We start from the raw sequence: 23,941 nt of genomic DNA on the forward strand, positions 1-23,941 counted from the left end.
TAGGGACAACCCTTTTAGACCATGCGCCGGGAGTGCCGACCATTTGTCCCGTCGTTAAACTAGCAAAAGTGGATTCGGACTTGCTCTAAGTGAACTTGCGCCCTGTGCTTTAGACCATGTACCAAATGGTCTGTACCAAACTGTGATGAGCAACATCACGAGTATGATGAGAAAAAACAGGTATGCATGAGCATTCTGTACTTTTTAGGGTCGCAACTTGTGACATCATGTCGGGTTTTTGGTTTTTTACATGTCTTTGATCTGTGTTGAGTTTATATTTCATTCAAACCACACCAGAGTTGGTTTGGAAGTGGACCGAGAACCATCTTTTCAGCGATCCTGGTCCACTTGTTAGATGCGCACCAGGGTTCAGTTGGCGTTCACACTTATTCAAATGAACCGCACTAACAGAGCAATCGCACCAGGGTTCGTTTTAATCCAACCAAACATGTCAAGTGTGAACACACCCTGACTGTGTATTCCGAATTTCCTCTTTTTCCACTTACTGCACTTTGTTTTTACAACACATATATCACAACAGCATCCTCAGAATTCCTACTTATGCTCTTAAAAAATCTAAACGTGAAAGGCCCTCATTATAAATCGAAACGGACTGATTAAAAAAAAAAAGAAAAAAAAAAAAATATTAGTCTAGAGAAAGTCTGTGTTCAGGAAAGGCAGAAAGAATAATGGACTTTCTGTGGGCTGGTGTGTCCTGGCTGGGGGATCCAAGAAGAGAGCACTAATGAGACATAAAATGGCCACTTGATTAATTAGGCCACTTCTCCTGAAAAAATGCAAATGATATGGTAATGAGGAGCCTCTATGGATTGAGGGCATAGGGCCGGGGAAAGTTTTAGACTTTGTGCATGTGTGGCATGATGAGCGGTAGCGACTCCTGACCGTAAATTTAGGTAGGATAGATTCTGGGTCTTAGCGCTAGTTTATGATAAACATTTTGTAAGCTTTATATTCTAATCGCTCAACACATGCAGACACACTTTTGGCAGAGGTTCAGCATTTATATTCAGCCTGATGGAGGCACTCTGATGTTGATTGATAGGCACACATAGAATGCTATCTTAAAATTGCCTTAATGTAGTATTTATTGCCTTATGTTGTTTTAAAATGTTTTAAGTTGTTGAAGAATTCCGGTGAGAAAAAGAAAGTAATTTCTATTCCCAGAGCAAACATTAAACTAAAACTACAGAACTATATAAAGGTTATTCACATTCAAACTTTCATTAATTTGATACAAAGAACAGACATGCCAACTAGTTACTGATCTGATGCAGATTAATATAGACGTAGCTGAATATTGTCTTGGACTGATATTGTCTTGGTCTGGAGTGAGGTTTTTGTAAGGTAACGTGAATATAAGCGGGGCAGTCTGAGATCTGCCCCAATGGCTCTTAATTAGAGGGCGCTGCAGTTCCATTTTTCACCACAGATTTACATTGTAAAATTGTAAAGAACTGAGGAGGATTCAGGCATCATAATAATACAGTACATGCCTGCAGAAGCCATACGCTAATTTTTTTATATATCCCGCTCACTATAGGACATTTTTTTTAGCCACAGAAGGATTTTATGCATCAAGCTTCAACAAACTCATCATTGAAAAAAGCAGGAGATCATTGATTACCATGTGACTAGAGCGGTCAAATTGTGAAAATACATTTATATTATATATTACACATCTATATTTCACCATGAACAAGAAGAAATCCCACACACATCCTCCAACAAATAAGTGAAAAGAACGAGATAAGCCTTCCCCAACACTGCCCCCTTGACCAACCTTTGCTTTCACCTTCTTTCTGACTGATGTCAATCCTTTAATCATTTTTTGGTTCCCTCTAGCAGTTTTAGATAATAGAGGTATTAGAAAAGCAAGAGTGGGATGTTGGGTTTAAATAGTGCAGCCATATCACCCAGTAGCCTAAGACTGGTTGCCCACTGAAGCTAAGCAGGGTTGAGCCTGGTCAGTACCTGGGATAAGAGAGCTCCTGGGAAAACCAGGTTGCTGCTGGAAGAGGTGTTAGTGAGTGGGGTGCTCACCCTGTGGTCTGTGTGGGTCCTAACGCCCCAGTATAGTGACGGGGACACTATACTGTAACAAGCACCGTCATTCAAATGAGAAGTAAACCGAGGTCCTGACTCTCTGTGGTCATTAAAAATCCCCAAAATTTCGAAAAAGAGTAGGGGTGTAACCCCGGCATCCTGGCCAAATTTGCCCCTTGGCCTCTGTCCATCATGGCCTCCTTAATCATCCCCATATACTGATTGGCTTCATCACTGTCTCCTCTCCACCAGTAAGCTGGTGTGTGGTGGGCGTTCTGGCGCAATATGGCTGCCGTCGCATCATCCAGGTGGATGCTGCACATTGGTGGTGGTTGAGGAGATTCCCCCCTTCATGTAAAGCGCTTTGAGTACCTAGAAAAGCGCTATATAAATGTAACGAATTATTATTATTATTATTATTCTCTCCTCTCCACCTGTAGCTGGTGTGTGGTGAGAGTAAGGGCACTGTTGTACTGTGGCTGCCGTCACATCATTCAGATAGATGCTGCACACTGGTGGTGGTTGAGGAGAGATCCCATGATATGATTGTACAGCACTTTGGGTGTACAGTAGTACAAAGTGCTGTATAAATGCCTCCTTTATTTTTATTTCATAGAAAATTTGAAAATGTGTTACAGAATGCTGAACACATTTATAATTTATTATTGATTCAATTTATGTTTTGGATGAATATTTTGGTGGATACAGACAAGCCGCTGCAAGTGAGTATACGAGTGTTTAATACAGATTTTAGTATTCTGTTATGTGTGTTTGGAATCACTTAACGTGAAGACATTAGTTTGAGCTTCCTCAAGAACCAATAAGGTTAATTCTCGTGTTTCGCAGCACGTTTGAGCTTCCTCAAGAACCAATGAGGTTCATTCTCGTGTTTCGCAGCACGTTTGAGCTTCCGCAAGAACCAATGAGGTTCATTCTCGTGTTACGCAGCACGTTTGAGCTTCCGCAAGAACCAATGAGGTTAATTCTCGTGTTTCGCAGCACATTTGAGCTTCTGCAAGAACCAATGAGGTTCATTCTCATGTTACGCAGCACGTTTGAGCTTCCGCAAGAACCAATGAGGTTCATTCTCGTGTTACACAGCACGTTTAAGCTTCCTCAAGAACCAATGAGGTTCATTCTCGTGTTACGCAGCACGTTTGAGCTTCCGCAAGAACCAATGAGGTTAATTCTCGTGTTTCGCAGCACATTTGAGCTTCTGCAAGAACCAATGAGGTTCATTCTCATGTTACGCAGCACGTTTGAGCTTCCGCAAGAACCAATGAGGTTCATTCTCGTGTTACACAGCACGTTTAAGCTTCCTCAAGAACCAATGAGGTTCATTCTCGTGTTACGCAGCACGTTTGAGCTTCCGCAAGAACCAATGAGGTTCATTCTCGTGTTACGCAGCACGTTTGAGCTTCCTCAAGAACCAATGAGGTTCATTCTCGTGTTTCGCAGCACGTTTGAGCTTCCGCAAGAACCAATGAGGTTCATTCTCGTGTTACGCAGCACGTTTGAGCTTCCGCAAGAACCAATGAGGTTCATTCTCGTGTTACGCAGCACGTTTGAGCTTCCGCAAGAACCAATGAGGTACATTCTCGTGTTACGCAGCACGTTTGAGCTTCCGCAAGAACCAATGAGGTTCATTCTCGTGTTACGCAGCACGTTTGAGCTTCCTCAAGAACCAATGAGGTTCATTCTCGTGTTACGCAGCACGTTTGAGCTTCCTCAAGAACCAATGAGGTTCATTCTCGTGTTACGCAGCACGTTTAAGCTTCTGCAAGAACCAATGAGGTTCATTCTCGTGTTACGCAGCACGTTTGAGCTTCCGCAAGAACCAATGAGGTTCATTCTCATGTTACGCAGCACGTTTGAGCTTCCGCAAGAACCAATGAGGTTCATTCTCGTGTTACGCAGCACGTTTGAGCTTCCGCAAGAACCAATGAGGTTCATTCTCGTGTTACGCAGCACGTTTGAGCTTCTGCAAGAACCAATGAGGTTAATTCTCGTGTTTCGCAGCACGTTTGAGCTTCTGCAAGAACCAATGAGGTTCATTCTCGTGTTTCGCAGCACGTTTGAGCTTCTGCAAGAACCAATGAGGTTCATTCTCGTGTTACGCAGCACGTTTGAGCATCTGCAAGAACCAATGAGGTTCATTCTCGTGTTACGCAGCACGTTTAAGCTTCTGCAAGAACCAATGAGGTTCATTCTCGTGTTACGCAGCACGTTTGAGCTTCTGCAAGAACCAATGAGGTTAATTCTCGTGTTTCGCAGCACGTTTGAGCTTCTGCAAGAACCAATGAGGTTCATTCTCGTGTTACGCAGCACGTTTGAGCATCTGCAAGAACCAATGAGGTTCATTCTCGTGTTACACAGCACGTTTGAGCTTCCTCAAGAACCAATGAGGTTCATTCTCGTGTTACGCAGCACGTTTGAGCTTCTGCAAGAACCAATGAGGTTCATTCTCGTGTTACGCAGCACGTTTAAGCTTCTGCAAGAACCAATGAGGTTCATTCTCGTGTTACGCAGCACGTTTGAGCTTCTGCAAGAACCAATGAGGTTAATTCTCGTGTTTCGCAGCACGTTTGAGCTTCTGCAAGAACCAATGAGGTTCATTCTCGTGTTACGCAGCACGTTTGAGCATCTGCAAGAACCAATGAGGTTCATTCTCGTGTTACACAGCACGTTTGAGCTTCCTCAAGAACCAATGAGGTTCATTCTCGTGTTACGCAGCACGTTTGAGCTTCTGCAAGAACCAATGAGGTTCATTCTCGTGTTACGCAGAACGTTTGAGCTTCAGCAAGAACCAATGAGGTTCATTCTCGTATTACGCAGCACGTTTGAGCTTCTGCAAGAACCAATGAGGTTCATTCTCATGTTACGCAGCACGTTTGAGCTTCCGCAAGAACCAATGAGGTTCATTCTCGTGTTACACAGCACGTTTAAGCTTCCTCAAGAACCAATGAGGTTCATTCTCGTGTTACGCAGCACGTTTGAGCTTCCGCAAGAACCAATGAGGTTCATTCTCGTGTTACGCAGCACGTTTGAGCTTCCTCAAGAACCAATGAGGTTCATTACCATGTTACGCAGCACGTTTGAGCTTCCGCAAGAACCAATGAGGTTCATTCTCGTGTTACGCAGCACGTTTGAGCTTCCGCAAGAACCAATGAGGTTCATTCTCGTGTTACGCAGCACGTTTGAGCTTCTGCAAGAACCAATGAGGTTAATTCTCGTGTTTCGCAGCACGTTTGAGCTTCTGCAAGAACCAATGAGGTTCATTCTCGTGTTTCGCAGCACGTTTGAGCTTCTGCAAGAACCAATGAGGTTCATTCTCGTGTTACGCAGCACGTTTGAGCATCTGCAAGAACCAATGAGGTTCATTCTCGTGTTACGCAGCACGTTTAAGCTTCTGCAAGAACCAATGAGGTTCATTCTCGTGTTACGCAGCACGTTTGAGCTTCTGCAAGAACCAATGAGGTTAATTCTCGTGTTTCGCAGCACGTTTGAGCTTCTGCAAGAACCAATGAGGTTCATTCTCGTGTTACGCAGCACGTTTGAGCATCTGCAAGAACCAATGAGGTTCATTCTCGTGTTACACAGCACGTTTGAGCTTCCTCAAGAACCAATGAGGTTCATTCTCGTGTTACGCAGCACGTTTGAGCTTCTGCAAGAACCAATGAGGTTCATTCTCGTGTTACGCAGAACGTTTGAGCTTCAGCAAGAACCAATGAGGTTCATTCTCGTATTACGCAGCACGTTTGAGCTTCTGCAAGAACCAATGAGGTTCATTCTCATGTTACGCAGCACGTTTGAGCTTCCGCAAGAACCAATGAGGTTCATTCTCGTGTTACACAGCACGTTTAAGCTTCCTCAAGAACCAATGAGGTTCATTCTCGTGTTACGCAGCACGTTTGAGCTTCCGCAAGAACCAATGAGGTTCATTCTCGTGTTACGCAGCACGTTTGAGCTTCCTCAAGAACCAATGAGGTTCATTACCATGTTACGCAGCACGTTTGAGCTTCCTCAAGAACCAATGAGGTTCATTCTCGTGTTTCGCAGCACGTTTGAGCTTCCGCAAGAACCAATGAGGTTCATTCTCGTGTTACGCAGCACGTTTGAGCTTCCGCAAGAACCAATGAGGTTCATTCTCGTGTTACGCAGCACGTTTGAGCTTCCGCAAGAACCAATGAGGTACATTCTCGTGTTACGCAGCACGTTTGAGCTTCCGCAAGAACCAATGAGGTTCATTCTCGTGTTACGCAGCACGTTTGAGCTTCCTCAAGAACCAATGAGGTTCCTTCTCGTGTTACGCAGCACGTTTGAGCTTCCTCAAGAACCAATGAGGTTCATTCTCATGTTACGCAGCACGTTTGAGCTTCTGCAAGAACCAATGAGGTTAATTCTCGTGTTTCGCAGCACGTTTGAGCTTCTGCAAGAACCAATGAGGTTCATTCTCGTGTTACGCAGCACGTTTGAGCATCTGCAAGAACCAATGAGGTTCATTCTTGTGTTACGCAGCACGTTTAAGCTTCTGCAAGAACCAATGAGGTTCATTCTCGTGTTACGCAGCACGTTTGAGCTTCTGCAAGAACCAATGAGGTTAATTCTCGTGTTTCGCAGCACGTTTGAGCTTCTGCAAGAACCAATGAGGTTCATTCTCGTGTTACGCAGCACGTTTGAGCATCTGCAAGAACCAATGAGGTTCATTCTTGTGTTACACAGCATGTTTGAGCTTCCTCAAGACCCAATGAGGTTCATTCTCGTGTTACGCAGCACGTTTGAGCATCTGCAAGAACCAATGAGGTTCATTCTTGTGTTACGCAGCACGTTTGAGCATCTGCAAGAACCAATGAGGTTCATTCTCGTGTTACGCAGCACGTTTGAGCATCTGCAAGAACCAATGAGGTTCATTCTTGTGTTACGCAGCACGTTTAAGCTTCTGCAAGAACCAATGAGGTTCATTCTCGTGTTACGCAGCACGTTTGAGCTTCTGCAAGAACCAATGAGGTTAATTCTCGTGTTTCGCAGCACGTTTGAGCTTCTGCAAGAACCAATGAGGTTCATTCTCGTGTTACGCAGCACGTTTGAGCATCTGCAAGAACCAATGAGGTTCATTCTCGTGTTACGCAGCACGTTTGAGCTTCTGCAAGAACCAATGAGGTTCATTCTCGTGTTACGCAGAACGTTTGAGCTTCAGCAAGAACCAATGAGGTTCATTCTCGTATTACGCAGCACGTTTGAGCTTCTGCAAGAACCAATGAGGTTCATTCTCATGTTACGCAGCACGTTTGAGCTTCCGCAAGAACCAATGAGGTTCATTCTCGTGTTACACAGCACGTTTAAGCTTCCTCAAGAACCAATGAGGTTCATTCTCGTGTTACGCAGCACGTTTGAGCTTCCGCAAGAACCAATGAGGTTCATTCTCGTGTTACGCAGCACGTTTGAGCTTCCTCAAGAACCAATGAGGTTCATTCTCGTGTTACGCAGCACGTTTGAGCTTCCTCAAGAACCAATGAGGTTCATTCTCGTGTTTCGCAGCACGTTTGAGCTTCCGCAAGAACCAATGAGGTTCATTCTCGTGTTACGCAGCACGTTTGAGCTTCCGCAAGAACCAATGAGGTTCATTCTCGTGTTACGCAGCACGTTTGAGCTTCCGCAAGAACCAATGAGGTACATTCTCGTGTTACGCAGCACGTTTGAGCTTCCGCATTCTCGTGTTACGCAGCACGTTTGAGCTTCCTCAAGAACCAATGAGGTTCATTCTCGTGTTACGCAGCACGTTTGAGCTTCCTCAAGAACCAATGAGGTTCATTCTTGTGTTACGCAGCACGTTTAAGCTTCTGCAAGAACCAATGAGGTTCATTCTCGTGTTACGCAGTACGTTTGAGCTTCAGCAGAAGAACCAATGAGGTTCATTCTCGTGTTACGCAGCACGTTTGAGCTTCTGCAAGAACCAATGAGGTTCATTCTCGTGTTACGCAGCATGTTTGAGCTTCTGCAAGCACCAATGAGGTTCATTCTCGTGTTACGTAGCACGTTTAAGCTTGCATATTCGAACCATTCATCCGTGATGATTATGTGAATAGGTGGGTGTGTTCTGCCGCTCCACTTCTGCCAATGTTTGTTGTGTGTTTGTTGTTAGAGCATAACGCACAGGACATTTTTACATAATCAAAACCTTGCGACCACCAGCGCGGACTGTATGTTTGAAAACAGTATACTGTCACTTGGCCTTTGTCACTTGGTCACTTTTTTTTTTTCTTGCCCTCTAGCAAAGAACAAAAATTAATATGCTTGAAAGTATACTGGGACCTCTGATTACGTTGCATACAGGATACAGAAAGGCATTAAACAACGCTTTTTAAACAGAATTTTCATTGTCATTAGAGCAGTGTTGACAAAACTTCCTCAGTTAAAACCTTCCCTAATAAAAGTTAACCAAACATTCTGAAAGGCTTCCATTTCACAAGAAAGTGCCGAGACAATGCAGAGACAATGGATGGTGTTTGTTTTCAATCAATTGCTAAACGACTTAATTGATTAAATCTCTCGCTTAATTTATTAGGGGGAAATGGCGCCTGCTTAAATAAAGAGAGAGATAATTAATAAAAATGAGGGCGGCCGGTGTGTCATGGGGTCTGAGCTCTGCAGTGAACACACGAACAGAATGATTAACTTCATTTTATGACTTTAGATGAAGTGCTGCTTCATCATCTCTTGAGATTGTTTTCGACAATCCTCAGTGAATCATAATGCAAGTTGGAAACACTGCGGCATAATTTTTAGGGAACACGTTTACAGGAAACAAAAATGTATACAATGAAGACATTCACTTTAAAAGAATTTTAAAAGAATCCACTTGATAAATCTGACGTAACGCGTCACCATATTTGGGTCAGATGCCAAAAGAAAACAACAAATGGTGCTAATATACACTTGCAATGTGATGTAATACTACCAAAAAGTCATCATCCTAAACCCTTGAATGATTAAAACATTGATGTCTGGGAGGCAGTGAGCCTGGAGACTGTGTTGTACAGCATGAGTTCATTAAAGTTTAGCTTTAATGTGTGATATGAATAAATAGTGCGCATAAACGGCTGTTGAGATATTCTCAAATGAAACGAGCAGAGGCTTGGACCAGGAAACAGTTTTCCTTACACATAGTAAAGTCATCAAAACTATGAAAAACCATTGGAAATAAAATGAATATGGCAGGGGTGTCTAATCCTGCTCCTGGAGGACCACCTTCCTGCAGAGTTTAGCTCCAACACACCCGTTTGGAAGATTATAGTGATCCTAATGCCACATTTGAGAGGTGTGAGGTGGGAACATCCAGGCCGAAATGTTCCACTTCCGACCTCAGTGCTTTCCAGTCATTTACACCACAAGATGGCACCAAGACTCAGCGAGAACATTTCATGTGTGCCAATTATTTACGGCAAAATCATAAAATAATGTAATGTTCAGGCTGTCCCAAAATCAGAATTGTCATTTGTTATTCAAAACTTTTCGACTATCTAATGTGAAACATGTTAGCGCTAGATAGCTGTCTATCTAGTAGTTATTGAAACTTAAAATAGGTGAAAATGTGTTAGTGATGCCAGCAGGAGGCTCTAACCCTGCGTTCTGCATAGGTTCTGAATGCTCCAGATAGAGATAGGAACACTGTATAAAAAAAAAAAATGCACATTGGCGTCTATCCATCATGGTCCATAATTCATCCATGTACACACAGATAGGCTACATTACCCTGGCTCCTCTCCACTGATTCATGAAACACCTTTCTTTATCTCTCTTCACTGGCTACCGGTTGCTGCTCACATCAAGTTCAAGACGTTGATGCTTGTGTAAAACAGCCACAGTCTCTGCACCTTCCAGTCTCCTCTCCTGCGTACGAGTCTACATCCTCTCCAGAAGCCTGGTGTCGATGAGCAGGGCAATAGACATTCGCCAAAAACAACAGAAATGTAGGAGGCTGATGTGTGTGGCTTTACTCCGTGCTGTCATCTCCGCTGGTTTTAAAACATGTCTCCATTATTGTTGCAATTTTCTGCTCGACCGACATTTTGTAACAACACAACCTTGTTTCTGCAGCAACTTTCAGCATGTTTCCTCCAACAACGTGACATGTTTACGTTTCACATGGTATGAGAAAGTGACAAACCCCGCAAAATCAGACAAAAAAAAAGGATTTTCATCATTTGATTTGAATAGGATTTCAAACCACATATGAATGTAGCTCAAAATGGATTTGTAAAAATCACATTTTATGTGATTTTTTGCTGTTCACACTTACTAAATATAATCAGATTCCAATAGGATATGCACAAAAATCGGATTTGGACTGACAGTCTGAACGAGGCTTTTAGGACCTAATGCAATGTTTTCAGAGTAATGACATTTTAACTATTGTGCTCATCCTCAGAATTAGACATTGCCCATTTTTAGGTAATGCATTTCCCAATATGAATTATGATGCAACTTGGTTCGTTGGTCATTAGGTTGGATTACAGATCTATGTGCACTAGAACATCTAGACATTAAAACTGTTTTTTTCCCCATTATCCCCACTATCTCCAGCCTAAACAATTAACACAGCAACTACTACCTGTTTCTATAATTCATACCTCAGTACCTGAGAGAGAGGCAATAATTGAATTTTATGTAATACATATACTTATTTTAATTTATACAGCTGTATATACAGTACATAATGCACAAATCTGTACATAAGTCTTCTGTTCCAGATGTATACCACTTTGTTATTATTATTTTTATTATTATTATTATCTTTCTTAGTCTTATTTAAATGTTCTTTCTAGTTGTGTCATATATGTCTATATGTCTGTATGCATCCATGCATTTAGAGCTCCTGGAAAACCACAACAAATTCCTTGTGTTTGTGCACACTTGGCGAATAAAACTCATTGTGATTCTTGATAGCCTTCTCACCACAAGGTAAAACCACTCCAGAGTTTGTTGCACTCTCAAACCAATTACTTTGGTGTGGATCCGAGCGTGATTTGTATGCTCATATGCCTAAACGAAACTAAAGGAGAAAATCCATCAGGTTCTGAAACGAATGCTCCAAAAGCGCAAAGTGTAGTGGGACACAGCCCATGATCCCGCTGAATAAATTGCCTAGAGCAGTCTTTTAAAGTTAGTCATCTAATTTTTTTCAAGGCTTCATAACTAAGTCAGTTACATAAAAAGTGGTCTATTTTAATTTGAAACTTTTATCAAACTAGTTGTTAATACACAGTCTTAACATATAGGGGCTGTTCATGCATTTGGCTGCCAGGATTGAACACCAGTGTTCTGTTGTATGGTATGATTCTCATGTCACATCATGAATGGGTGAATAGGTATATTATTACAGAGTAAAGGTTTCTTACCTGACCTCACAGGAATGGACACTCAGCTCTTTGTGCAGGAGGCCACTGGTCAAGTTGTACACCAGCACAGAGCCATTGCTTGTACCTAATGGGTAAACATGCAAAACACACACACACGAATGCTGTAATTGGCTAGTTAACATGATTGAATTACTTGAATTATTCTTGTTAAGGCATTAACAATTGTTGCCTTTGATTACAAATACATAATAATAATCATTGTAAAACTTGTCAAACTACATTTTCATAAGTAATTTCTGATGACACTGTTCATAACAGAGCCTGCTCAGACTGAACAGAACATCATTCATCCCGTCAGTGGAGGTTGATAGATGTAGCACTGAGAGGAAAGTGAGAGGAGAGTGACTGCGTAGTCTGAGAGGTAGTGAAGTGTTTCAGAGAGTTTCAGTGATGGGACAGACCTGAGGTGGCATGCCAGTTGACTTTGAGGGTACATTTTTCTCTAATTTGTTTGAGCGAGTAGAAATGTGCAGATAAAATTATTAAAGGGGACCTATTATGGACTTTTTCGAAGTGTTGATTTTGTTTTAGGGCTCTACTAGAATGTTTTCACACTTGAATGTTCAAAAAACACATTATTTTTTCCCATATTCTCCATTGTTGCAGCTCCTCACTTCCCAGTCTGTCAGTAACGCTCTGTTTAGTTCCTGTCTCTATGAAGCCCCTCCTTCTTAAAATCACACTGTGCTCTGATTGGTCGGCTGGAGCAGTGTGTTGTAATTGGTCAAGCGCTTTGAGCGAGTTTGGGGAAATGTCCCGTACATTACCATAACCCCAAGTTTCAACACACTACTAACTCAGGGGATCCGCCCCTTTATTCTGCGTATATGCCTTTCTCAGAAGAAAACTCAAGACTACATTAGAGGGTATGCATTGACATCACTTTCCCGCTGGAACACACTCCCTCAGCCGGACTGAGTGGCAGAAGAGCTGCTGCGTGGCTGGATTTAATAGGGGAAACTGCGAAAACGTGAATAAAACAAACGATTATCGGTTTAAACTAAAGGTTGGACTCGATATAGTGTTCCTTACAACTTAACAAAGATCCAGTGATCCATGGATATTGACATGTGCCTGATTTAGACACTGGGGAAATACATAAAGCACATTTGCCTGTGAATGCTTTATATAAATACAATACAGGTCTAAATCCAGGTGATCACTTACTATATCAATGTTATATATATATATATATAAAATCATATCATCTAGCCTTAAAACTTGTACCATAGCTTTTGTCAGTGTTTATTTAAAAACATCCAATTATGCAGAATAAGATGGTAAATATTTAATTGATGTCAATAGGGTATGATTTTACCCCTAAATTCAACATATTGACACAAAATGATAACTGCAAATCCACCTTTCGCTGCCTGGATCCAGTTGTTTCTATGAATTGCAGCGATCCATTGGCTTCTCTTTTCTGTTTCTGAGTTTATAAAAATATATATTTATATAAAAGCAGTATAAAAATATACCTCATATTTCTTGTCAAATCTAGTTGTACAGGCAATCGCAAAGCTCTTTCCCATTTTAGATGTGTTTCTTTTTGCCACTTAATGGGCGTGACGGTGATGCGCATACCATCTATAGAGGCATTTCAGGGAGTTCAGCAACAGTGCGCACTGATATAGAGAAAACTCCCGCCGGAGGTACTGTGCTTTGGAACTTTACAAAGCCTTTTCATGCTTAAACAGCAACATTACACTCAAAAGAAAAATGAACACGTAAAAAACCTTAATAGGATCCCTTTAATCAATTAATCATGATTCTAGTTATTGCAGTTATAGATCCTTGCATATTTATTAATGTGTTTTTATTAAACTGTGATTATACATCAATTAAATTCAATTGAAAACAATCAAACAAGCCAAGTCGTGACCAGCAAACAGCCGGCACAGACCCAATGCATCGACTAGTGTGCAACCCATAATCGAACTGTGATGCGTTTCAAAATATGAAGTAGCTCTAAAAGGGATGTTTGCTAAAGTCCATAGAATCATTTGGCACAGAATAATGTACACAGGGTAATTGTAGCAGGCACCACAGTGTCAGACTATATGCGCATAGTCTATTCAAAGAGAGATACATGCCATTATGTATTGTACGTAGACTAAACTGATTGACTCTGATGTCTCCAAAATTGCACAATTGTCTGGCTTCAAATGTCACACATACAAATGTCGCATATGGACCTTCTTTCCCTCAAGTGCCAGATGACCTCTCGTCAAGATCGCTTCTTTGAAGTTTTTAGATGGTTTAAAAAAAGCCACCATTGGGAATGATTCAGAAACAGTCCTTGAGCACTGAAGCAGAAAGAGAGTTTGAAGTTCTGTATCTTCCCTGAGGCAAAAACTGTACTATGGAGATGCTTTAGAAAAGCATCCTTCAAGAAGGATTCTCGTTACAGGGTATTGACAACTGCAGTGTGCTTGTTCACTTGGATGTATAGTGCACTCGAGGAGCTACAAAATATCATCAAGACTGGACCGCTGTGTTGACTCCAATAATGAGATGACAAGTAGAGAAAATTAGACCACTAATCACAGAGCTCAAATTACAATTTGCAAGATCCGTGGATCGAACTGGGTGAAACCTCATTTAAAACATTGATATTTCTACAATGCAGTAAAACAGATTTTCAAATATTTAGGAGGTCTTTAAGCTGTAAATTATTTTCCGTTTCTCTGGTACTCAGCAACAGATGTAACTCAATTGGAGCTCTATTTTTAGCGACAGCTAGCTGAAATCATACATTAGTCTACAAAGTTTCATACGTTTTGTGACTTGTGCACTTGAGTTTTTAATATCTGTGCAAAGCTTTCAATCTTTGCAGAACGTTTAATTAAGAGATGATTGAGTAAACGGAACATATATGGCCTTGCTGGTTTGAAATGCTGTGATGAATGACGTTTGCATTAGATTTTTATCAATTTTTTTTCATTTCAGCTCATATGATTTCCTTTTCTTGGCTCATTCACTTTGCTGTCAAAAAATCAGGTCGCGCTCACAGAAAGACTGGAAATGTTACTTGTGTAAAAAACAAACTCCATCAATATGTGCACTCTTAATACACGATATGCTACCGTGATTTTGAGAATGGAATATCAATAGTTGAACTCCATCATTCAACTGACAAGCGTGTCAAATTGGGGTGTGAGATTTGTATCGTCTACGATAATATTGTAACTTGTTTTAACAATGTGCAAACCGATGTTATAGAGTATGTCACCCACCCAGAGTATGCAAAAAAAAAAGAAAAAAAAAAAAGTTCACTGTGTTGTAGCTTATTAAAATGCAGAATTAGAAAGCCTCCGAAATTCAAGATATGGGGACAAAAAAGTTTGTCTAATATTCATATAATATAACATAATATCACATGAGCATGAGTGCAGTTTTTTCTTTCAAATGTGATAATGATTTTATACAACAGTTCAATAAACAAGTTAATATTGTGAGTTTCATTTCAACATAGTTTTTTGTTTTTTTCTTCTATTTTGCCAATGAAAATAGTTCCAAACAAAGCCAAAGCAGAACTATTTGGAGTCTTCGAGCAACACACAGCGGTGTTATGTTACTAAATCAATCTGCCTTTTTAAAAGAATTGGATGAGTCAGTAATTCAATGGCCCATTTATTTAGGCAGTCACTTCATTCCTGAACGAATCAGTGATTTGAATGAATTGATTAAATGAATGACTGTATCGGACTAGTTTTCTAAACAGTGTTTGACTTACAATTCTTAACACCTGACAGTGATTTTATGTGTCAATTTGTTCGGGATTAATGTCTCTGTGTTTATTGCAGAAGTAGGAGTGTGTGTTTTCTAGAAGTGGGTGTTACAGAAGGCCGTGCGCTGTGGTTGCAAGCATCACATATGTTTTCTAATGATTTATTTTCAGGGCTATTCAATTGGCGGCCCGCCAATCATCTCCATGCGGCCCGACGGCACCAACCTCCCTCCTCCTCTTTTCCTGGCGGTGCGGCTAATTCAGTTTGATACTCGCTCCGATTGACCTGAGAAACATTTTACGTGCGAATATTTCAGCAGTTATTATATGTGCCGATATAATTATAAATTATCCCGAATTTATGTCGACTGAACCAGCGATAGGCTACCAATCATTCGTGAATGAATCATTATTTTGGTTCGATTCTAAACGCGCTTGCATAACGGTCTAAAACTATTCGGATTCATTCGGACCGCTCCGTCACTGAATCATCTGAAGCGGTTTCTCGGTCAGTATAACAACAAATAGTGCTGTTTTCAGTTGTTTCACTAGTTGTTTTAACACGGCCCAGCATGGAGCTGCGTTTACTCCCGGTCCCGGACACTATATTAAACAGCGTTGCGACAACCAGTGGGAAGCGTTTCAGTTCGACAGAAACCTCTCTGTTACAAACCACAAATCACTCGATGATTTAATTAGTATTAAATCGGATGAAACAGCTTCAACATTCCCAACAAGACTGATGAGGAAAGCAGGAGAAACATTGTGGCATGAACGAAATTAGAAGACTTTAAATCCCCTAATCACCCTTACAAACATTTACCATGAATGTACTGTAGTAATTTACCATGGTTGGGCAGAAATGTGCAATATTTATATTGAATACTATGTAGTAATAAATAAATATAGTATATATATATATACACACACTATAATATTATATAGTATAATAGTAAATATAGTGATTTATATTGCATTAGTTTTATTAGGTGGGTAGAGGAATATATAATTAATGCTTGTTATGAAATTATGTCAGTTTCTTTGTAAAGGTGCGTGTAGTTTTTAACTTGTGTTTAGGCATTTTTTATACAGTGGGAGCGAGTAGCCTGTGGTTAACAAGTCTCACTGTCAGAATATTTTCATTTAAGCATAACAATTATAAATACAATTATTATTATTTCTCACCAACAGCTATAAGTTTGTATAAATAATTTATTTGTTCCAAGGAAAATAGTTGTACACAGCTGTAAATTATCAAGTTTTTTATTTATTATGGTTTTATATATTTGCATAGGCTACTGTTGGGTACCACATTTCCAAGTAAATACCACACTTTTTTAGGGTTACTTTAACTTATTTATTGAAACTGTTATGTTTCAATAAATAAGATAAACCCCCAAACCAACCCACCGGCCCACCTCAATTTTTCGATTTGATAATGCGGCCCTCGAATGAAACTAATTGAATAGCCCTGCTATATACTATAAAAGCCTTATTTAAATGAATGTCACATGAGTTTATAGAAGTGACAACCTATACTAAATCCATGTAAATGAACCAAGAAATCTAAACATGTATCCTACCTTATGCTGATATTAAAATGGCCAGACTTAGAAGTTTCCGTGATTTACTCTCTTTAATTAATTTTATTACAATACTTTTTTTCATTGAATGCTGCACATATTGAAAGATAATAATACAGATGCTGGGGTTGTTATCATTTCTGATAACATAATCTCTGAATAGACTTCCTGTAGCCAATCATTTTCTAAAGCTAGGGCAATGAAGAGACCAATCGTAGCTGAACTGCTACCAGAAAAATATATTCTAGTATAGACTGAAGTTGTGTGTGGGGAGGGAAAGGAGGAAGAGAGACATTTTAAGGAAATTAAAAGGAAGTTAAAGGAAGTTAAGAATAACCAACTTTTACAGAATAACTCCTGATCAGTTACAGACAAACTAAACTGATTCTGGGCTTGACGCCCATGACACAGACAAACAGCACCCAAGACAAAGCCAGAAAGCCACTGTCCAAGTCTTTAAAGTGTCTTTATCTGTTCTATTTGATGAGAGTTGAGATTGCACACCAGTACTTTGCTGTGTGCGCGTGCATGTTTAAATGTCAGCTATATAATGGAGGGGGAAAGTGTGTGGTCTCTGCATGTGCAGTACTCACCCACGGCCAGTAAGGGCTGGTAGTGGTTGATGTTCTTGGTGGTGAGCGGAGGACACATCCGCAGGGAGAAGGGGGGCAAGGGCAGGCCAGACAACAGCCCTGTCAACAGGAACTTCAGATGTACCTCCTGTTGATCTGCCAGGGGTCGCGGGGAGTCCACTCCAGAAATCAGACTGTGACCTGGAACAGCGACAGATCACATAATTGATCTAAATGAAACAACAGAGCAGCTCTTTGAGGCAGTTGAGCGAAAAGAGACATTACATCCAGATCTTTAATTCAGCTATTATTTTGTCCTGTGGACTATATGAAAACATCTGTTATGTAAAATAGCCTTTTCAGGATAGTACAACACAATAACATGCACATTTTTATGACCCTCCTATTTTGTTGAAATGATTAACACTTTAGAGATTCTGTAAGTGGCATGTGAACTTATTAATGCAACAGTAAATAGATTTAACAGTAACAAAAATGAGCATGCATGATTTTTTAATGATTTTAAAGAGACAGAACATGTAGCCTGAAATGACATTAAAATGTTGGAATAAATTTTTGTATTATAGTTCATTAAATTCAGTCTTTCTGACAGCTTACATACACATACATATATATATATATATTATTATTTTTTTATTATTTTTTTTTTTAATAAACCAATTGCAAATAAAATATTAATAAATTATTAAAATTAACTTGTACAAAAATATTTGATATTTGACCGACACCCACAGTTCTCCTCAATTTGTGCACTGCTTTTATGGTGCTTTTGCATTGTTCCCCATTTATTGTAAATGCTTGGAAAAAAGTGACCAGCATAACTCTTCAAAATCCTCTTTTTGTATCCCAAAGAAGAAAGAAAATAATTCAGGTTTAGAACTCTTCTTTTAAGACCCGAACGCCCACCAAATGCCTATTATTAAAGACACAACAGGAGATAAACCAGACCACAGGCTATGAGTGTTATCAGTGCTGGGCTTCTAAAAGGGAAAATAAGATGTGCAGATACTGTAAAAGACAGATAGCAGAGTGAGGCCACAGGGTCTTCAGCCTGGAAATATCTCCTCAAGTCAAAGGCTAGGAGAATGAAGCCCGAGACTGTTTAAATGAGTTATATTTAGAAGCCAGGATAAGGCAATCATGTGGAAGAAAAGAAAAGTGTGTGTGTGTTTGGGTCGAAGTCGGATGGCTATCTTACCAATCATTGTATTCAGGGAAAGATCCGGGATGCATTTTTGATTCTGACGTAAAGGTGTCCCACAGAAATTCACCGGAGAATACAAAGGAGGCAAGCCAGAACTGAGAGAAAGAAAATGTATAGTGGATGAACTCACAAAACATGAAAAATACAATACATTTTATTAAAACAAACATATAAACAGTATAATAAATCTGACTACAATTGCACAATTTAAATAAGAGTGTTTTGTTTAGTTTTTTCTTAATATTCAATATTATTGATCTGACTGGACTGACAGTATGTGACGAGAACTGAACTGAGCTGAGCTGGAAGATGACATCACTGTTTTCTCCAGAGCTGCTTTATAGCCGAATTGAACTAATTTAATAATTGATGATCTTTAAAACGGAACTGAATCATCACTGAAGCTGAACAATTACATTTTTCTTTCTTTTTAGAGCTATTTTGCAGCCGCATTGAACTATGTTTGAATCACTGAATCATTATTTCCCTGCAGATCCCTGTAAAGCTGCTTTGAAACAATCTGCCTTATATAAGTAAGGGATAATGTGCATCCAGCCGGTGGTTCTCTCAAAATAACCCCGACCGGATGGTGAGGACCCCGACGCGAAGCAGAGGTCTTGATCAGCCTGAAGGGGTTATTCTGAGAGAACCACCGGCTGGATGTACATTATCCCGCTTATTACACGGCACAATTAAATAATTCGAAACGAAATATTGATCTGAGTTGGAATATTTTATTAGGTCTTTAAACGCAAAGTTTCTACGGAGAGAGCAGTTACAGCAGCAAGTTCAAACTAAATGGACATTTAAGAGATACGGTATACAGTCATTCATATCACTCATTACACAGCATTTCACCACATAAATAATTATGGGGATAAAATATATTGATTTCAGATTAAACTGTTTTAAAATCGTACCTGTTTGTATCTCATAATCCAACAGTGTACAAAACAATAGTCACAAAACAGCAGCAGCTTCGTTTGTATGAAACAAGAGAGAGCGAGTCCACGATACTGGATGGCATAATTAAATAACTGTTCACAAAATATTGATTCGACTGAGTTTTAATATTTTATTAGCTCATCAAACGCAAAACTTCCACAAAGAAACCCGTTCCTAGTCGGCGTATAGCGCTGCTGACGTCAGTAACCCGGATGAGCCGGCGTTATCTGTTTTCAGCGGTTGTTATCTGGGAATAACTTACCGCTGAATAGCGCTATTGACCAATCAGAATCAAGTATTCCACAGAGCCGTGTAATAAAGCACTATTAAAATAAAGATGACTTGAATTTTAAAGTTGTCATGACATGAGAAATCAAATTTGCCTTGATCTTTTCACATAATAGAGGTCTTTGTACCATTAAACAAATATATTTTCATAGCTCAAAACATCCTTGTTATAAACAAAGCATTTATTTAATCAAGCTCCAAAAACGACTCGTTTTGATACTGAGGGATCTGTGACATCACACAGGAAAATACATTTGCATATGCCCGCCTCCAGAGCAAGACATATATATATATATTTGCAAAAAAATTTTGCAACATTATAAGTAAACCTCAAGGAACATTAAAATAATAAAAAAAAATCCATGTCATGACCCCTTTAAATGACCATGGAAATATCACAGTGCAGCATGGTCCTCAGACAGGTTACACTTTCGTTTGGCAAAATATAACTTCTTATTTATTTTTTTATCTGGATTTTGGGATGAAATATAACTTGGGCATGTTAAGTTTCATAAAATGCATGTTTTTATTGTGCTTTTAAAAACTGGCTGTAAAAAATCGGTGTTTTATGTAAGGTTGTCCTGATATGAAAATTCAGTTGTTGATACCAATACCAGTGAAATCATATTTTTCTCAATAACAAGATCGAAAACCAACACCATTGGTTAAGTCAGAAAGTAATATGCTGAATAAGTCCGATTAATTAAATTAGATTTAAACTGTAAAATTGATGCTCCAAGAAGGTATATCAAGTAAAATCAGCAAAGCCTTCATTATAGTAAAATTTGTAAGTCTGCTACATGTCTACCAATGTAAATCAGTACTACCAACAGGTTTTGCAGGGTTTTTTTAATCGTCTATGTGAAACTGAATAACCCATTGTTTTCATATTCAGTACTTTAATATGTTTTGAAAAACTGTACCTCAGGTTGGATGAAGCTTTGCTGGCATGAGCTTTGAGCTCCCACAGCATCACCCTTCCATCACTGACCACCAGGGCGGCACTGTTCTCATTGACAGGACAGATCACCACTCGGTAGGGCCGCACGGTCTTAGTCACACGGATAGCGTCACACTGGGAGCGGAGATCGTATACCAACTCTTGGACATTCTGCTCTGGGTCAGTCACTGGAACAACCACAAAACATTTGGTTTGAGTAAACTATTTCAAAATAATGGCCTATAAAAATCTTGTTGAGATTATCACGTCTTTTATATGGTATGGAAATCTGAGTGCTAAATGTAAAGCAAAATTATCTAAAGTGCTTAATGTAGAAAACACGATTACAAAGGCAACTAAATGATATTCATATATTACAAATAAAACAAAAAGCATTACAGAAGATCATTCTTATGCCCTACACTCTTAAAGGACAAATCCAGTGAAAAATGAACCTAGGGGTAATTAACACATGGTTACCGAGTCGATCGTTCCCTGCGATGCGTTTTCATGAAAATCGAATGTATAGAGTTTTATCTTTAAAAACAGATTAGCTCATAACACTAGTATATGGGGCACAGAGTAAGTAAAAGTAAATCGCTAGTTAATACCAGTCATCTTGGAAAACAGTCTCGACTAATCGAGTCACGAACGCCGTCGATAGGATAGCTGGTCGATAGGAATTACGCATAGTGAAATCTAACGTAGCGTTCGTGGCTCGATTAGTCGAGACTGTTTTCCAAGATGACTGGTATTAACTAGCGATTTACTTTTACTTACTCTGTGCCCCATATACTAGTGTTATGAGCTAATCTGTTTTTAAAGATAAAACTCTATACATTCGATTTTCATGAAAACGCATCGCAGGGAACGATCGACTCGGTAACCATGTGTTAATTACCCCTAGGTTCATTTTTCACTGGATTTGTCCTTTAATTCCAGTTGGTACCATCAAAGAGCCGTTTTTAGGCAACCATGGGCAAGGAAAAATGTGTATCAGATGTAATTTGTCCCAACTGTAAATGCTGAGTCATGAAGTTGAACTGAAGTAGACATGGATTTGTAGGCAGATGAAATGTAATGTATGTATATAGTTTGAATTTGTAGTGTTGATGTCTGTATGGAGAAGCCAGACACACATTTCCACCTTGTGGACAATAAAAGTAACTAACTAACTATGTATACCATAATTGCGATGTAAAATGACGTATATGCCTCAGCCCCAGATTGAAGAACAGATGTGAAGGAACAAAGGCTGTCTTGCCTGATTCATTAGGAGAAGGTGTTGTGCAGCGACACACACGCAGGGTGACGCAACCGTTCTCGTGGAGGCAGTAGAGAGCATCTCTCTGGGCACAAGGAATCACCTACACACACAAGACAGAAAGCATTAGAGGCTTCAATGTTTTCCCAGCCAAATTTTAGACATCATATAAATTACAAAAATGTACAGTCTTAATTTATGTATATATAAGGCATGGTATAATGCAATATAAGCACCAAATATGAAGCTCTTGTGTCGATCTTACTGCTATTTTTTAACACTTAACCTGTTAACTGTCACCCCCTGTTTAGCACAGATCTGAACATAAATGTTTGTAATTCATGAATGGTTTGGAAAACAGACCTAAGGTTGCTCTCTTTTTAAAGAAACTTATTGCAGAAGTGACTGCACTTCAAAATAGGAAAATGTAAAAAAGTTTTAGAAGTTTAAGTTTACATTAAAACAAATGTACTGAAGTAAACATTTTTTTTTATATACAAAATATATATTTTACAAAAAAAAAAAAAAACGAGTTCTAAGATTGATATAACAAATTCTAAGTCATATGTTTAACCAAGTTGTGTTGCAAATTTGAAGTAGACATCACAAACATTAAGCCCGCTAAAAGGTTTTAAATATAATTTCCATGTTAACGCAATGTTCAATTTCAAAATGGTCTTCATAGGATGGATTTGGAACATTTAAGCTTTCAGATGATACCTAATTTATGATGGTTACTAAAATATGTGATAGCAAAAAAAGGCAATAAACAAGAAGTTTCCCACTACCAGGACACTGACAGTTATTAGCCAGGAAGAATGAAGGACCATCCCCTTCAACTCAACCTTGCAAAGACAGAACTGCTTGTGTTCTCAGCCAACTCAACGCTTCATTACAACTTCTCCATCCAGCTAGGTTCGTCAACCATAACTCTATCCAGGACAGCCAGAAACCTTGGAGTTGTGATTGACGATTGGTTAAACTTCACAGACCACATAGCTAGAACTGCCCGGTCCTGCAGATTTTCCTTATTTAAAGGAACACGCCGACTTTTTTGGACTTTAGCTTATTCACCGTATCCCCCAGAGTTAGATAAGTCCATACATACCCTTCTCATCTCTGACGCACCCACCGCTAGCCTAGCTTAGCACAAATACTGGAGGTAAATGGCTCCAGCTAGCATACTGCTCCCAATAAGGGACAAAATAAGTCCAACATTTTCCTTTTTACATGTTGTGATTTGTATAGTCACAGCGTGTGCAAATAACAATCTCAGACAGAGATGAGAAGGGTATGTATGGACTTTTCTAACTCTGGAGGATACGGTGAATAAGCTAAAGTCCCAAAAAGTCCTTTAAGTGTTCCTTTAACATTACGAGGATCCTTCCTATCGGAGCATGCAATACAACTCCTTGTCCAAGCTCTTGTTAAAAGAAAAATAATAAGTATGGTTTTGAAACAACATGATAATGAGTAAATAATGAGAGAATTTTCATGTTTCGGTAAACTGTTCTTTTAACAATATCTGTTTTACATATTTAAATGGACCACATATCTACCTCTATGTACACTGAATATTAAAAAAAGTGTTGGTTGAGAGTATTTGGGTTCTGGTAAGAGAAGAACTAGGACGAATGTGTGAGCCTTCAGTGTGTGTTATTGGCTTATGCCAGGCTCCCACGGTCAACCTAGATTCAGAGTATGAGAGCTTGCAGCTGCACCATCAGTCATGCAAATTGCCTTCCTGACAAGTGCTTTATAACACTTAATGCATGTGTGTGTGTGTGTGTGTGTGTGTGTGTGTGTGTGTGTGTGTGTGTGTGTGTGTGTGTGTGTGTGTGTGTGTGTGTGTGTGTGTGTGTGTGTTTGCCAGAACTCTGATTGAGGGGAGGGCGGGAAGCTTTAAATTCA

The 23,941-nt window shown here is 39.6% G+C and overlaps 1 protein-coding gene across 3 annotated transcripts in view; it reads right to left on the reverse strand.

Annotated features, from left to right (window-relative positions):
* The window catches only part of wdr11 (WD repeat domain 11), a 98,940-nt gene that overhangs the window by 38,022 nt on the left and 36,977 nt on the right, over positions 1-23,941 (reverse strand). For all 3 annotated transcript variants that reach the window (XR_014603562.1, XM_084093292.1, XM_084093291.1), the window contains exons 7-11: positions 22,031-22,133; positions 20,750-20,954; positions 18,588-18,688; positions 17,390-17,569; positions 11,463-11,547 (exon numbers count right to left, since the gene is read on the reverse strand). Coding sequence is in view for 2 of the 3 variants with exons in the window: in XM_084093292.1 (XP_083949418.1) it covers positions 11,463-11,547; positions 17,390-17,569; positions 18,588-18,688; positions 20,750-20,954; positions 22,031-22,133 (674 nt within the window). In the remaining variant the exon portion in view is untranslated. The remainder of the gene's footprint in view (positions 1-11,462; positions 11,548-17,389; positions 17,570-18,587; positions 18,689-20,749; positions 20,955-22,030; positions 22,134-23,941) is intronic.

This window comes from Abramis brama (assembly GCF_963993115.1).
Source record: "Abramis brama genome assembly, chromosome: 19".
Classification (NCBI taxonomy): domain Eukaryota; kingdom Metazoa; phylum Chordata; class Actinopteri; order Cypriniformes; family Leuciscidae; genus Abramis; species Abramis brama.